General features: G+C 44.8%; 1 protein-coding gene across 1 annotated transcript in view; it reads right to left on the reverse strand.

Moving 5' to 3' along the window:
* The window catches only part of EIF2AK4 (eukaryotic translation initiation factor 2 alpha kinase 4), a 97,786-nt gene that overhangs the window by 18,885 nt on the left and 61,261 nt on the right, over positions 1–17,640 (reverse strand). Inside the window, 10 exon segments of the mRNA XM_030318523.1 lie at positions 2,802–2,936; positions 3,283–3,389; positions 3,392–3,449; positions 5,916–5,981; positions 7,400–7,516; positions 9,000–9,168; positions 10,114–10,163; positions 13,534–13,655; positions 14,150–14,225; positions 15,952–16,188. Of these exon segments, the coding sequence (XP_030174383.1) occupies positions 2,802–2,936; positions 3,283–3,389; positions 3,392–3,449; positions 5,916–5,981; positions 7,400–7,516; positions 9,000–9,168; positions 10,114–10,163; positions 13,534–13,655; positions 14,150–14,225; positions 15,952–16,188 (1,137 nt within the window).

A 17,640-nucleotide genomic window follows, 5' to 3' on the forward strand; every position in this document is an offset into this window, starting at 1 on the left:
GGGCAACCTGGCAGGGCAGAAAATGTTTAGAAAACACCTGCCCTGCTCCAGCCAAACACCACAGGAAAAAGCATAGGCCCCTCCCACCAGCAAAGGCTGAGCAGGGGCCCACACATTCACCCAGATGTAAGGAGCCTCCTTCTCCTACCAAGTCTGAGCGGGGTGGCATCAGAGAAGACTCAGTGGGAGCCAGGACTCTCTATCTGCCTGAGATAGTATCCTCCCCCCACCCCCCCAGTGTCACTGGAAGCCAGGAACCAAAGGATATCAGACCCCCACCTCCATCCAAGCAGTAAGAAGCCCACACTCCTTGGGAGAGTGGAGGAGGCTGAGTCGGGGACTGGAACTTCTCAGCTATCCAGCAGCAACGAGGTTGCCCGCCACTTCCCCCACCCCCTCACAACAGTACCTGTAGAGGCATGGGGGAAACAGGACCAAGGAACCCCTCCCACCCTAGGGATGCTGAAGAAAGCTGAGGAAGGAACCTGAATCTTTACCCTTAGCCAATAGTACCAAGAACCCCTGCCCCTCCAGTGTGCTATCAGAGGAGACCCTGCCAAACCAGAAGATCTGGCTAAGCTCCAGACTCTCCTAACATAATACTTAAAATATCCAGGGTACAAGTGAGAATCATGCATCAGGGCAAGAACCACGAAGATCTCAAAATGTGTAAGAAAAGACAACAGGGCGCCTGGGTGACTCAATTGGTTAAGCGTCCACTTTTGGCCCAGGTCAGGATCCCATGGTTCTTGAGTTCAAGCCCCACACTGGGCTCTGTGCTGTCAGTGCTTCGGATCCTCTGTACACTACCCCCTCCCTTGCTCTTGCGTGTACATGTTCTCTCTTTCTCAAAAGTAAACATTTAAAAAAAAAAAAGACAATCCACAGGAGTGCCTGGGTGGCTCAATCAGTCAAGTGTCGACTCTTGATTTGGCCCAGGTCATGATCTCACAGTTCATGGGATCAAGCTGGACGTCTGGCTCTGCGCTGACAGCAAGGAGCCTGCTTGGGATTCTCTCTCTTCCTCTCTCTCTCTCTCCCCTTCCCCACCTCATGCTCACTGGCTTGCTCTCTCTGAAATAAACATTAAAAAAAAAAAAAGACAACAGACACCAACACCAGATGACAAAGATGTCAGAATTATCTGACAAGGATTTTAAAGCAACCATCATAAGAATGCTTCACAAGCATTGTGAACAGGCTTGAAAACAAACAAACAAAAAAAAGGTCTCAGCAAATAAGAAGGTAAAAAAACAAAAACAAAGCTCTGGATGGGCTCAACAGCAGAATGGGGATAAGACGGGATATAGCCAATGAAATTGAAGATGACACAAGAGAAATAACTCAGTATGAAGACAGAACAGACCATAAAGCACAATGCCCCAGAACCTCAGGGATAGAACAAAAACTCAAACATTTGTCTCAGAGACCTAGAAGGAGAGGAAAAAGAGAGTGCAACTGAAGAGATCTTAGAATAATATGCTTGAAACATTCTCCCCAGGTGCAGTGGTGACGGGTGGGCAGGTGGGAATTGGCAGGAGACCCTGTTACTGCTGGATTGCAGGGCAAGTTCAGCCTCCCACTCAGCTTTCTCCAGCACCACCACCCCCACAGGGAAGGTGGCCATGTACTGCTTGGCTGGAGGCAGGGGTCCCGAAATCCTTTAGTTCCTGGCCTCCGATGACCCTGTTCGGGGAGCACTGCCCAGGCAGATATGAAAGTCGCGGCTCCCACTTAGTGTTCTCTGATGCCACCCTGCTGGGGCTGGTGGGGGGCACATTGGAAAAGGACATAAACCTCTAGATTCAAGAAACTGAGATAATCCCAAAGAGTATGAATCCAATGAAAGTCACACCAAGACCTGTCGTGATCAAATTGCAAACTAAAGACAAAGAAAAAAAAAATCTTAAAAGCATGGAGTGAAACCCAACTTTCTTCTAGGGGAAAATTCAATAACAGCACACTTCTCGTCAGAAACCAGCAATTCTTCTCCTCCTGGGTGTCTTAGAGTTCGGCAGCTGAAGTAAAAAGCGTAACACTGTCTGATGTGGATCTCAATGTATGGAGAGGAAGTATTTAAGGACAATTATATTATAAGTGGGGGGAGGGGTATAGGTGACTTAAAGGGAGATAATGGTTTTATACTTCATTTGAACTAGTAAATGTCAGCACCAAAGATCTATATGTGACAGAACAGCTCTGTATCTCAATTGTGGCGGTAGTTACGGGACTCTACACATGTGATAAAATGGCACAGAATTACACACATACTGTGGTACCATGTCCGTGTCCTGGTTTTGATATTTTATTATAGTTATGCCAGATTAACCATTCAAGGAAACGGAGTTCTCTTTGTGCTATCTTTGCAATTTTCTGTAAACCTCTAATTGTTTTAAAATAAAAGTTAGAGGTGCCTGGGGGGTTAGCTGGTTAAATGTTCAACTCTTGATTTTGGCTCAGGTCATGACCTCACAGTTTGTGGGATCGAGCCCCACCATTGGGCTCTGTGATTGCTTGGGATTCTCTCTCCTCATCTCTCTCACCAAACCCTGCTTGCGTGTGCTCATGCGCACTCACACACTCCCCTCTCTCAAAATAAACATTTAAAGAAAATAATAAAAGTTAAAACACTACAAATGCGGTTCACAATACATTTCTATTCCTCGATAAAAGGCATGTGGGTGACTCAATGATACCACTGGTTCAGTGTTTCTGAAGGTGTGAAATATTTCAAAATATCAAGTTATGAAAAAAATGAAACAATGCTAGAGTAAGTCAATTAATCCAGGGCAGGCTCTCACCAGCAGGTCATATCGGCCACCAGCCGCAAGGATTTCAGATATAGCCCTTTGCCTCCGTCTGATGACCGCCACAAACTGGAAGATGACTCCATTGTGCTGCTGCACCTTGTAAACCAAGCCCAAGTTGATCAAGACCTGTGAAGTGCAATCCCATGCAAACATGTCAAGGCACTGTTGTCCATGAATCACATCACAGCACCAGTATGTATGTGGTACACAGTATAGCCTGCCAAGTAAGAGAAACTCTGCTCTCTTCAAGAATCCCCACTTTGCTGAAGCAGAATTGCTGTTCAATAGGAATCATGATGCTTGCAAGGAAATTCTGATTTAAGCCAAAATTATTACTAGATACCAACAGTTCCAAAATATAGAAAGTAGGATTCTGGAAAAATAAAACGCTTACTCGCATTAACTTAAAAAAACCCATTTCCCCCTTGTGCTAATGCTACAAATCCATAATAGAATCCAACAGTTGCCAAACCTGTAACTTATGCCAATTTCTTCAGAAGTCCAACAATCCCTCTAGATCTTTTAAGCCGTACTTCACCAACTGGGCCACACCTGTTTTCTGTTTTATTAACGAATTATTGCTGGCGTGAGATCTTGCAAATCTCCCTTCTGCTCAATAAATTTGTAGAGTCGATACAGCTGGAAAGCAAAGAGGCACATTTAGCTTCCCATCCACGGTCAGGAAGATGCACTTTACATGGTGTTTTGGACACACGGGGGTCATGGCAAAGCTTGTGCACCTCCACGAGGAGGGTTTTTGTGGTCGGAGGCAATTTTAGCCTTTACTGGGATCCTGACTAAGATTACCCTTTTCCCACAACTTGGAAGCACCTCACATAAGTGCTTCTGGCACCTGCTCCCAGTCAATGCTGACCCCTGCAGAGCAGAGCCTAGTCCCCAGTAGAAGCCACCATTACAGATTTCCAAGCCAGTACTGTTCCTCATTACCTTCCTCATTCTCATCTACCCCTGTTACTTCAGGCACAGAAATCAGGGGTGGAAAGGTCAGGTCTGACTGGTTCTCATTCTATTCTGAATTAGCCAGAAATTCCCTCTCCTCCCTTTGCTGGAGTAATTCCTGTTTGGAGCCTTGGGGCACAGCTCGGGTGTTACCTCCTGCAGGCAGCCTCTAGATCCTTCCTTCCCTCTGATTTACACCTCCACCCCAGCTCTCAGCTGCTGCACCCACTGTCTTCCACAGGAGGGCAGTGGCTAGAGATTTTCTGCGGGCCCGGCCCAGTTCCTGGCACCCAGCAGGTGAAGGAGGAAGGAACTATGGTCATACACCAGAAAGAAAATTCGCACTTTAGCTTCTGGGAGTTAAACAAATTCTAGCTATTTTAAGACTATGTAAGTATAACCTGGCTCAACAATAAACTGGCACATGGAAACCAAGAACTGAATGAAGACTCAGCTTAATACAGTTTAATAACCATAAATTACTTGTATTTCTTCTCAAGTTTTAACATTAATTACCCCATGAATGAGGTGCAAAAACAGTAGAGACAATATCCCCAGATCTGGGTCCTTCACCCCGTCACCAACAAACTCTACGTGACTTTGAACAAGTCACAAAATCTCTCTGCGCCGAAGATCCTTCGTCGTTAAACAGAAGACTGGGCCAGACACTGGCTTACAACACTTCTACCTTCTTTCTAAGATCCTTAGAGTTCCATTTGTACATAATGAGAGCATTCAATGTCTTTTATCAAGTGCTAATTCTTCCATTTTGAAGCCAATCAAACTTCAAATTAGTGCTTATCATCAAGCACTCAGAGATGTAACAAAAAGAGGCTGACATTTTGACAACGGATGCAGCTATCTATCATGTGCAAATGTGAAATATTTTGGCAAGGTGGTATTAGTTCCAAGAACCTTTTGGGTCTGAACCTTCAGTAAGGAACCGCTGGATTGGGCAGTTTCCTGAGTAGATTCCTTGTGCTATTATGTCTGGGATTCTATCTGCTCATCGCTATGTGCTGTGTAATGCCTACAGTATTATGTAGGTACTGTGCTTCATGTTAAAATATTACAGCTCTGGTCACTTGTGTTTCATTAATATCTCTTACAATACTTATATCTAAAATTTAAGCTGGCTTAATTTCTCGAACTCCTAGTACTATGCAATCTGGTTTACTCTCCCTACGCCTACAGACTGTGTGCTGATTGCTTCGAGCTGAGATCTGGGTGTGCCGTGTGTGTGCAAGTTGTGTTAGAGAGCCGCGGGTAGACCTGTGCTGCACGGATCCCCCCATGGCTTTTTACAGGCCAATATGAATGGAGTTGATAGCAGTCTATGGACTCTTCAACTGACTCCTTTAATATCCCTAGCGCTGTGCCTACAGCCCACACTGTAGGGGTCCTCAAGAATGAACACCTCTGCCCAGTCTGTGCACGATCATATTTTCATCTATTTCATACATGAATTTGCTGATCATCACAAACTCATGGAACTGAGTGCCCGACCAGGGCCGGAGGGGTTCGGGGCAAGTTTAAAGAAGTATCTCTTCTTGTATAAATACTAGGAAAATGTCATGACTCCATGAAGCGTGGGTTACTGTGTCAAAGATCAGAGACCAATCTGAAGCCTGTCGAGAGAACATGACAAACCTGTTTACCCCACGAGATATACTGCCACTGCGATCAAATATAAGATTTCAGGAAGAAATGTGCCAGGAAGGCAGGAGCTTTAACTCAACTCTGAGGTGTTAGGAGATCGGGAGGGAGGGGATACAGTGGTGGGGGAAACCCAGATGATCTGCAGAGCTCTGTGCCTCAACCCAGTCCCAGAGGATCTATTTCAGAAGAGGACAGCTCGTGCTAGACCCACTCGGCAGGAGGCCGTGGCAAGCACAGCCCTTACACGGTGTAAGAGCAAAGCATCTGGTGATCAAGAAAGAAGGGGATGATGACTGCACGTTAAGCAGCAGCATGGAGACGCAGGCTTGGATCACAGCGCTGGGCTCTCTTCCCTGATCCCGGAGGTTGCCATGGTACCGATTAACACTAGAGGGCAACCGGTCTGGGAGGCGACAGGGGACATTCTCTGGTATCACAAAGTTACAGAGACATGTAGACGTAGTAGCGCCGTGACAAGGTACTTACACTATTAGACGACAAAGACAGATTACAAAACTTGGCTTCCACTTCTGTCCTCGTCAGCTTTTCTGTCTAATGTGGAGAGAAAGGTAACAGCGAGAGTCACCAAATTTGGCCCCGAACAAGATATAATATTATTCAGGCTAATTCTGACAAGCATATCTTCTACTCCAGACAAACTGCTTTCTAATCATGGAGGATGGATTAATTCTGTGATTAGGAAAAAAAAATTTTTTTTTTCAGTTCACATAAAAGAATTAAAAGGGGGAAGGTGCACTTGCTGAATGGTGAGGCAACCCTGAGCTGGACTGGCCGAACCAGAGTGCTTCCGTTTGGATGGCACGGGAGTAACTGATCCGTGTTCCCCAAACAAAAGCCACATGCGGACAGGCTCTGAGCATTGCGTCCCATGCCGGCAAAGAGGCTGTGGCTGTGGGATAGGAACAAGAAGGACGTGGAGCCCCCCTGCACAATCCCTGGTGTTCCTGCCAGTGTCCTACTGACGTAGTAGGTCTGTTACAGACCAACAGCAACAATATTTGGGCTAAAGCACCACTGAGAAGCACACAGTGAAATTAGGGCCCTGGATGCATACCAGTCAGATAAGACAAAAGCTAGTTAGGTTTTGGGGGGGCACGAGGTGGGGACCTGGGTGGCTTAGTCAGTTAAGCATCCAACTCTTGATTTCGGCTCAGGTCATGATCTCACGATTCATGAGTTCGAGCCCCGCATCAGGCTCTGCGCTGACAGCACGGAGCCTCCTGGGGATTCCCTCTCTCTCCCTCTCTCAGCCCCTCCCTTGCTCATGCTCCCTTTCTCAAAATAAATAAAGGAACTTTAAAAAATGAAAATAGTTAGCCTTTTTTGATGTACAGAAAACCAGCACAGTAAGCCAGCAGAGGCTTCCACTATCTGTTCTGACTCAATCACACAGCTTTTGGCACTTTAGATTACTGAATCTCCTGGATGCCTTATTTATTATAAAAACCGTATTTAACATGAAAAGAAATCAGAAAAGCATTCACCTTCAATTCAGCACTGTAACACTATTTAAGATTTTCGGTGGTTCCCCTCCAGGCTCTGCACGCATACCGTAGAGTATCTACACACATACTAGAGAGTAATGAACCCTACGATGCAGCTAAATTAGCAAGAGTAACTAGACATAGCGCTGCCCCAGCCCCACAGGAAGGAGGTGCTAAACGAGGCCCCACCGAAGTTAAGACCACTCTCCCCCAGTCCAGCTGGTCCAAATCTATACATTAGTTTACTGATAAGTACAGGTGTTGTTGGAAGAACTAAGGGCAGGGCATAGCCTTTATTCTCAATATAGACACTCCCTCCAATTGGTTTTTTTTTTTTTTTTTTTACCTTAGAGCAATGAGGGAAGGAGATAAAACTCCGAACTCAGTCTTATGGTTACATCACAAAGAAAATATTTATCAACTATCAGTATCTTCAATCTCAAGTCCAAGTAATTAAATGCTTACCACGGCATCATACAGAATAACATAGACTTGACTGAGTTTATCTTCTGGGATCCCACAGTGTAAGAGGATTGCTTTCAATAACATGGTATGGTTCAGGTAAATACTGTAATTTCTTTCCTAGGATACAAGAGAAAAAATGTTGTTTCATTATAAAAGTAGTATAAGTACATGACCAAATCCAGAATCTTCCCACCAACTTGCCATCCCTGCAGGGCATTGTGGGAGGACTGAATCTTAGCATATTGCCTTCTAATTTATTTTTTTTCATTAACATTGCTTTACATTGTTAAAACCAGAGTATAATATAATCAAACGCCTTTAAAAAAAAAAATGTTTATTTATTTCTGAGAGACAGAGCGCAGAGGGGAGGAGCAGAGAGAAAGGGAGACACAGAATCCGAAGCAAGTTCCAGGCTCTGAGCTGTCAGCACAGGGCCCGACGGGGGCTGGAACTTACGAACCGTGAGATCATGACCTGAGCCCAAGTCGGAACGCCCCATAATCAAATACTTTAATATAGAGATCCAAAATACTTTGGTTTTCAGCTATGGTGAAAAGCCTGAGTGAGTTTACACAGATTTCAAAGAGGGAGAGGATCTGGTTCAACAGTAACTGACGTTTAAGGACGGGCTGGTGGAACAGCTGTCATGACTTCTGTCCACCTGAGGTGATTAGCCAGCATTCACAGAGCAGTGAGCTACACGCGGCAGGGTATACAGCAAAGTGGACACAACAGCTCTGCCCTCAACCAGCGGGTGGCGCCTCACCTCAGGGGCTGTTGGGTTGAGAAGGAAAGGTGGCTGGCCAGCTGATGAGGGAGCAAGCAGGCTTTCGGGACAGAAGGGGTGCAAATGGCAGCTGGAAAAAGAGGTCTTTCTAGACAAGGGACAACGTGACCGGCACGGTGGTGGGGGTGAGTGGGCTCTTATGTGGGATGCGGAGGAAGGCTTGAGGAAAGCAAACAGTTATGCCAGAGCAGTCTCTACTGGCGAGGCAGGATGCAAGCTCAATGGAAAGAAAGTAAAGTTGGGGAGCTGAGAGCGTGGGGTATGGGGGGGGGCACAGAGCGTTCTTAACAAGGTGAATGTTCTAAAAGCATCCTAGGGGGCACCTGGGTTGGCTCAGTTAAGAGTCCAACTTTGGCTCAGGTCATGATCTCACGGTTCGTGAGTTCGAGCCCCGCATCGGGCTCTGTGCTGATGGCTCGGAGCCTGGAGCCTGCTTCAGATTCTGTGTCTCCCTTTTTCTCTGCCCCTCCCCTGCTCATGCTGTCTTTCTCTCCCAAGAATTAAAATAAAATAAACAGATAAATACATTTTTTAAAAGCATCCTAGGAATCTTAGCTGATTTCTTGCATTTTGGAAGAATGGGCAGAGAAACAATGCCCTTCCCTCAAACCAGATAAAAACAAGACCCATTCCTCTCAAGGTAGAGGGAAGAGCCTGAGATAAACCCAGAAGTAACTTCATCAAACTCTTAGTCATTTTAGTAAAAGTGACCCCCTACTGGTAAGCCTGGAGTGGGGGAAGGGGGGGGGCGGGGGAAACAGGGTCAAGGAATCTAGCGGGATGACCTTGGCATGTTAGACTCTGGAAAGTCACCTGAAGCGCTGGGAACTCCTGGATGATTTCACAGATCGTATAGATGATTTCGGCAGTGGGCAGAGAGCTGTTGGTGGTAGATGTGACAATATCAAATGCACACTCCAGAAGCTCTTTGGGATGAAATCGGTCTAACTTTCGAGGTCTGAACACACGTTCTATGCAGTATCTGGAGAGAGACACCCAGAATTTACAAGGTCGCTGCTTCCTGGAATCAAATATGCTTAAGAGGTTATGGAACAAGAGAAAAGAAATCTGAGAAAATGAATCAGTGGTAGGATCAAGAGGCTTTAAAGAGAGATTTAAGTGCCAATTCCTAGGGCTGCCACTAAGTACAGGGCTTGATTTGTTCTTTAACGTTTGAAACAGAGATGAAGTTGCATGCAAGAAATAATTTTACCTTTAGTGCTTGCTTTCTACCCAGTGACACACCTCAGGCCTCTGCCTGTTCATTGTTCACTTGCAGCCGAGAGTAAAACCATTTGTAAAGGGCTCTGACTTCCTTTGAAGAACGACGCTTTAAAGCAGGGTGCCTCGTTGGCAACAATACCGCTCCAATTTATGGAGATCACGCTGTTTGACCCCATGTGGCAGCTGAATGTACAGAAAAACCTTTCCACTGCCAAGTGCCTGGAGGTCCTCAGCATCCAGCATTCCTGCTGGGTTTACTCCACTTCTCTACAAGCAGCTTTGTTCAGTTACCTGCGTCGGCAGTTTTCACACAGAGACCACTGGCCGTTTGTCCCTCCAATTAAGGTTTACAAGGAGCCATCTGTGATCCAGAGCCGCCAGATGTTTTGTCAAGCAACCATTTGTGAAAATAATTAGTTGTGTTGCTTGGGGACGTTAGAAGGTGCAGAATAGACTGCAGGAGCTTCGGGGTGCCTGCCCAACTGCTACGTTTGTTCTAAAGAGAAGGCCGACAGTCTGTGTCCCTCTTATTAAAAGGGGTACTGTGGTTGGGTATTTTAATCATACTCCAAGCTCATGACTTTAAACCCCAAATTCAAACCCCAAATTCTTTGCTGTGTCAGGAGCATAGATGACAAAACATCCTCCTTTGGCTTCTTTCCCACATCCACCAAATGAAACTGAAACCCCCATTGTTTCGTACCGTTTCAAATTCAATATATTGTTTCTCGCAACGTATCTTGCAAAAGGAACCTGAAAAGCAAAGTTTCAAAGGTCGATGTTAAAATGTGCCCAAACCCACTCCTTTTGGTTTTTTAAGAACAGCTTTGTTGAGATATAAAGTCCACCCTTTTAAAGTGTACAATTCAGTCAGTCAGAGAAAGACAAATATCGTTATGACTTCACTTACATGAGGACTTTAAGATACAAAACAGATGAACTTAAGGGAAGGGAAGCAAAAATCATATAAAAACAGGGAGGGGATAAAACATAAGAGACTCTTAAATATAGAGAACAAACAGAGGGTTGCTGGAGGACCTTGTGGGAGGGGTATGGGCTAGATGGGTAATGGGCATTAAGGAATCTACTCCCGAAATCAGTGTTGCACTATATGCTAACTTGGATGTAAATTAAAAAGTAAATAAATTAAAAAAAATAACAAAGTGTATGACTCAGTGGTTTTTAGTCTATTCAGAGTTGGGCACTGCTCATCATTCACATTCCTTGAAATGTTCCTGACTCGGTCAGTCAGCAGTAGATCTACTGTGGGGCATGCTACCAACCTTACTCACTGTGGCACTTCTTAGGTTTTTAAATTTGAGAAAAACTTTTTTTTTTTTAAGTTTATTTATTTGAGGGGCTGGGCAGAGAGAGGGGGGGAGAATCCCAAGCAGGCTCCAGCAATTTCAGCACAGAGCCCGATGTTGGGCTCGATCCCACAAACCTTGAGATCATGACCTAAGTCAAAACCAAGAATCAGAAGTTCAACTGACTGAGCCACCCAGATGCCCCGAGAAAAACTCACTTTTAATTAAACACACTCTGTCCAATTTTATTATGCCAAATTGCGATCAGCAAGATCAGCACAAGTTACAGTAAAACCTTGGTTTGTGAGCATAATTAGTTCTGGAAACATGTTTGTAATCCAAAGCACTTGTGTATCAAAGCGAATTTCAAGAACCACCGTCTCAGTTGTGACCATGTGACATTCGGCATCATGTACTCCTCAGGATGCACGACATCACTCATTTATCAAGTTAAAATTTATTAGAAATGTTTGCTCATGGGGCACCTGGGTGGCTCAGTCAGTTGAGCATCTAAATTCAGCTCAGGTCATGATCTCACGGTTCTCAGGTTTAAGCCCCGTGTCAGGCTCTGTGCTGACAGCTCAGAGCCTGGAGCGTGCTTTGGACTCTGTGTCTCCCTCTCTCTCTGCCCCTCTCCCGCTCATGCTCTTGGTCTCTCTCTCTCAAAAATAAATAAAAATACTTAAAAAAAAAAGAAGAAGAAGAAGAAGAAATGTTTGCTTGTCTTGTGGAACACTCACTGAACAAGTTACTCACAATCCAAGGTTTTACTGTATTTGGTTACCCGTGAATTTTTTTTTTATATCTTTTTTGCCCATTCCCCTCCCCCTGCCCTCACCCCTGACTTCCTGCCTTTGGCAGTCACCAGTTTGTTCTCTGTATTTAAGAGTCTGTTTTTTGTTTTGTTTTGTTTTTAGATTCACATAAAAGTGAAATTATATGGTACTTGTCATTCTCTGATGTATTTTACTTGGCATAATACCCTCTGGTTCCATCCATGTTGCAAACGGCAAGATTTCATTCTTTTTATGGCTGAGCAATATTCCACTGTATGTATATACCATATCTTCTTTATCCATTGAACTATCAGTGGACACTTGGGCTGTTTCCATATCTTGGCTACTATAAATAATATTAATTATACAAATAACTGAATGTTTTTTTAAATTAATTTATTTATTTGAGATAGAGAAAGCGAAAGGACAAGAGGGGCAGAGGAGCTGGGGGGGGGGAGACAGAGGGAGAGAGGGAGGGAGGGAGGGAGGGGGAAAGACAGGGAGAGAGAGAATCTTTTTTTTTAAAATTTTTTTTTTCAACGTTTTATTTATTTTTGGGACAGAGAGAGACAGAGCATGAATGGGGGAGGGGGCAGAGAGAGAGAGGGAGACACAGAACCGGAAACAGGCTCCAGGCTCTGAGCCATCAGCCCAGAGCCGGACGCGGGGCTCGAACTCACGGACCGCGAGATCCTGACCTGGCTGAAGTCGGACGCTTAACCGACTGCGCCACCCAGGCGCCCCAAGGAAGAGAGAGAATCTTAAGCAGGTTCTATGCTCAGTGGGGAGCCCCATACACAGCTGGATCCCATGACCCTGGGATCATGACTTGAGCTAAAATCAAGAGTTGGACTCTCAACTGATTAAGCCACCCAGGCGTCTCTAACTGAATGTTTTTTAAAGTATCATGTATGATAATGCAGTCAAAATGGGTCTAATCTCTTATGATAAATTCCCCGATTTTTCCATGATCTTCTAGAAGTTCTTAACCACCCGCTAATAATAACCACAACTTATAAAATCATTGTCTGACTGTCCCAAGAGATCTGACCCAGTACCATTAACTATGGATCAAATTCTCAAAGGTACTCACTTTTTATTTGGGAGGACTGAGTATTAGCTTACAGAAAGGGAGCTCAGGTTTTAAAAATCTGCACTGTAGGGGTGCTGGGTGGCTCAGTGGGTGAAGCATCCCACGCTTGATTTTGCCTCAGGTCATGATCTCACTGTTCCTGAGTTCAAGCCCCACATAGGGCTCCATGCTAACAGTGCAGAGCTTGCTTGAGGTTCTTTCTCTCCCTTTCTCTGCCCCTCCCCAGCTCTCTCTCTCAAAATAAATAAAATAAACTTTATTATTTTAAAAAAATTTTTAGTGTTTATTTTTGAGAGAGACAGAGCACAAGCTGGGGAGGGGGTGGGTGCACAGGGTACAGAGAGTGACAGAGACACAGAATCCAAAGCAGACCCCAAGCTGTCAGCACAAAGCCCGACACAGGGCTCAAACTCACGAGCCATGAATGAGATCATGACCTGAGCCCAAGTCGGAGCCTAACCGACTGAGTCACCCAGGCGCCCCAATAAAATAAACTTTAAAAGAGGCTGACCATCTTTTCCGAAGTTTATCAGCCCAGCGCAATTTCTCTTCTGAGAACTGACTGGTTACAACTTTTGCTCATCTCCCTACTTGTGATTTCTGTGCATGAGGGGAATCACACCCTTGTCTGCCTCAGGCATGTTCAGTGCTGCAGATGGCTTGTCAGCAACCAGCACGAGAGGAGTGCATAACCAGTCACTGCTGTCAAAGGGAACCCCGAGGGATCGGGAGAAAGCAAGCATGAGCGAAATTCAGCACACCTCATTATCAGACGCACTTGCAATTACTCTCACTGCAATAACTCCCTCAAGAATGTGTTTCTTAAAGGGGATATTTAGAATGGAAGCCTAGGGGAAAACATGACGGGCAAGGGTCAACCTGTCACACAGATGCCACCCGCGACCAGACATGATAGCTGGCCTGTCCCAGGGCGTTCCCAGCCTCACCCGCAGGTCGAAAGGAAGCATCACCAGCATCCCGCTGTGGTCCATGAATAAGGCGGCTTCGTTGTGCTCATATATTTGCCTATTTTGGGGAAGCAGGAGTGGGGTACACAGCTGGACAGCTCCTACACCAAGTCAGAAAAAATAACTGATCATCATGTTCTCATTCTTCCTGGGGGGCAACTAAAAACGAACACCAACCTGACAGGTAAGTATCTGCTACTGGCTGCTGAAACCATCACCAGGCTCTCTCTGGTTCTCTAACTGCACTAACGGACAGCTCGTCAATTATTAAGTTTAACGTAGTCTTCCTTCTTTCCCTTTTTTTTTTTTTTTTTACGTCATCTTATTTCTGACTCCACGAACCAACTGTATTTTAGTAGCAAGCCTAAATATTCAAATCGTAAATATTCAGATGTTCTCCTCTCAATAAGTTGAGTGTTAAAAATAAGCCTAAACGGCACATGATGTCAAGTGCCTGTAACCAAATTTAAAGGTAAAATATGGCTGCACCCAAATCTATGAACGGTACTTTTTTTTTTTTAATTAACAGTACTTTCTAATGATGCAACAGAACACCTTTTGAGAAGGCCTAGGATTTTTTTTAAAAAGGACATACCATGTCTTTTAAAGATGCGGATGATGGTGTCACACACATGTTGCTGTATCTTGGCTGTACGGATTGAGAAGGTGCCCTAAAATATGACCAATTGACACATCATCAAAAGCCAAATTAAAAAGTTCTCTTAAAATGGTTATGTGTAGCTTGCAGTAAATACCACATTGCTTATCCCTAGGACCACAAAAGGGATGTCAACAATGAGTCCCTTTTTGAGCATGCTCAGGGGGGCCATCTTGAAGAAGGCCACCAACAGCTCAAAGGCCAGATTCTTTTTTTTTTTTAATTTTTTTTTTTTAACATTTATTTATTCTTGAGACAGAGAGAGACAGAGCATGAATGGGGGAGGGTCAGAGAGAGGGAGACACAGAATCTGAAACAGGCTCCAGGCTCTGAGCCGTCAGCACAGAGCCCGACGTGGGGCTCGAACTCACGGACCGCGAGGTCATGACCTGAGCCGAAGTCGGCCGCTTAACCGACTCAGCCACCCAGGCGCCCTGTCCAGATTCGTAACCATGTTGAAATATGCCTTTCAGATAGAGCTGATCACACAACACGTTCTCCCCAAGGATTCTCGGGGATGCAACTGTCACAGAGCAATCAGACATCTGATAGCATCAGGCCCCCTCCCACATACCAAGGTAATCCATGGTGGGCCCCTTGAAAGCTACACGGCATTTATCTATTTTATAAAGAGCTTTTTCATTTGTTTCTTAGTATACAAGTAACACTATTTTGCTAGAGAAAATTTAGAAAGAACCAACAAGAAAAATGACAAAAATAAACAACTCATCTATAATCCCGTAAGTATCTTTCTCATATTGCCAGCCAGCAAAAACTGGTTTGGCCCTTGATAAGTACACTAATCTTCCACAAACCTTACCACTACTTTACTACTCTTCTAAAATTACATCATTCTTTCAAGCATACAGAAACATACAAAGAAAATAACAAATACGTTGTTCATCCATGCAACTTTTTCAAATTTTAACATTTTGCTATATTGTTCCAGACTGTTTTCGTTTAAAATGGAATGGGCGGGGAGGGGAGGAGAGGGAAAAGTGAAAAAGTTGAAGGTTGCCAAACCTGGCAATGTTTCAGAAACCACCTGGGGTGATTTTAAGAGGAGACACTTGGAGTGCCTCACACCTAGAAATTCCAAGTCACTAGATCGGATATAGGACCCAAGCGTCAGAAGTGCCCAAGGGCCCCTCAGATATACCATCAGGTGCAGCCAGCATTGGGAGCAACTGACCCCATGATATGGATGTGAACGGGTTAGATGCTTTCAGCTCTGGGCAGCTGGGCCAGGGCTCAGTCTCTAAAAGCACTGCTGCTTAATCTCTTAGGTGGATGGAGAAGGGAATGGGTCAGGAACTCCTTAGAGTTAAGCAATTAAAAGTATGGCTCTTCCCAGGGGCGCCTGGGTGGCTCAGGTGGTTAAGCGTCCCACTTTGGCCCAAGTCATGATCTCACGGTTCATGAGTTCGAGCCCTGCGTCGGGCTTGTGCTGACCGCTCAGAGCCTGGAGCCTGCTTCAGGCTCTGTCTCTGTCTCTCTGCCCCTCCCCTGCTCATACTGTGTCTCTGTCTCTCTCAAAAAATAAACATTTAAAAAGAGAAAAAAAAAAAAAAAGCATGGCTCTTCCCAGAATGATACATATGTGCCTATTTTGCACATACGGACCTCAGAATAAGAACATACGCTGGAGGCATTAAAGGAATCCATGAAAACTAAGGAACTGACTTGCCCCTTCTGTGAACCAAGCTGAGCTCTCTTTTGGAAGCTGAGCTCAAGCCCACCTTCAGCATGTTGCTGTCATAGGTGTAATCGATGGCGGGGGAGATGCGCTGGGAGAAAATCTGGGCCATCATGGTGCGGTAGGCCTTGCCATCCACGTTGGCCAGGGTGTGGTGCAGAACTTCGTGCAGCTCCGACTCCTCCATCTGGGGTGGGGGCAGCAGCTCACTCTTGAGCAGTTCTGTGGCCGTGGGCCGCTTGGCGGGATCATGGTTCAACAGCCAGGAGATGACAGATTTCTGTAACGAAAGTCAGGCACGCTGGTGACCGGATGCAACAGAAGATGCTCTGGAATTCTGACAAGCTGGTGGTTGATTCAGGTCAAAGAAAGGACACCACACTTCTCGCACTGAGTTGGTGCATTGTAATTGGTAGCTCTGAAATCACTCAAGCTGTCATTTCTCGCCCTGCACTTCATTCTGGCCACAGAGTTGTGAGATAGTATAATAGAAGTGTTTCTTAAAAGGCAGAGGCTCTTTTTACATTTTATTGTTATAAACAACCAGAAGATCCTCAACTCAACAACACAGAAGCAGAACTTAGGCCTTACAAACACACAAAATACTTTATCAAAACAGGTGTAGGAAGAGAAAATAATTATCCCTAGATGCCTAATTTTAGTAAAAATTACAATGCAGAGCAGCTGCTGGAATCCTTACATTTTGTTCTAATTTTTTCCTCTCCATTTATGTTATCTGTATTAAGGTCATTCCCTGGAATTCTCTTGATTTATGTTACTCATTTATTATGACCTCAATGCCACTACGTCATTAAGCAGGGAACTATGTGAGAACACCCTGAACCTTGAAAGGTTCCTTCATGAGTCCTTAATTCTCCTGTTTACACTAAGGACTTGTAAAGAGAGGAATATGTGAGATCAGAAAAATGTCAATTTTTAGATGAATCTTATTAAGCATTTTTTAATTACAGATTCTTAATATATTCTCTCTCTGTGGCCCTCCTAACTCCTACTGCTGTCTTAGGCTGAAAGAAAAACACATGTAAAGAAAGGATGAATTAAAAAAAAAAAAAGAAAAGAAATGAAAAGAAAGGAATGAACAAGACACCACTTTTATGAAAAGTTAAACTGGTAAAGGGGTGCCTGGGGTGGGTCAGTTGGTTAAGCGTCTGACTTCGGCTCAGGTCATGATCTCACGGCTTGTGAGTTTGAGCCCCGTGTCGGGCTCTGTGCTGACAGCTCAGAGCCTGGAAGCTGCTTCGGAGTCTGTCTCCCTCTCTCTCTCTGTCCCTCCCCAACTCGTGTGCACATACACACGCATGCTCTCTCTCTCTCTCAAAAATAAACGTTAAGAAAGTTTTTTAATTTAAACTGGTAAAAACAATTCCATATTCAGCAATACAGACCCGATTACAATGCTCGATTTCTGTTGTGTGGCAACAATTGTATCATATTCAGTACATATGCATTTTCTATGCTGTTTCCTTTCAGATAAAAAGCAACAGCTATGATGTGGGGGGCAGCACGGGCTGCGGTTCGGGGACCACGTTTATCTGGCCCAAACACAAATACTTTCGGGTGCCCAGTACGTACCTCTGGGAGGTGAGCAATCACCGTTGAGAGAAATGGTTGGTACAGTTGCTCTTGTGTTTGTAGTTTAATAAGACAGACCCCACAGCTGCCAACATGTGGAAATACTGAGTAAGAAGACCTTGTTACAGGGAAAGGCTAT

The sequence above is a fragment of the Lynx canadensis genome, chromosome B3 (genome assembly GCF_007474595.2).
Source record: "Lynx canadensis isolate LIC74 chromosome B3, mLynCan4.pri.v2, whole genome shotgun sequence".
In the NCBI taxonomy this organism is placed as follows: domain Eukaryota; kingdom Metazoa; phylum Chordata; class Mammalia; order Carnivora; family Felidae; genus Lynx; species Lynx canadensis.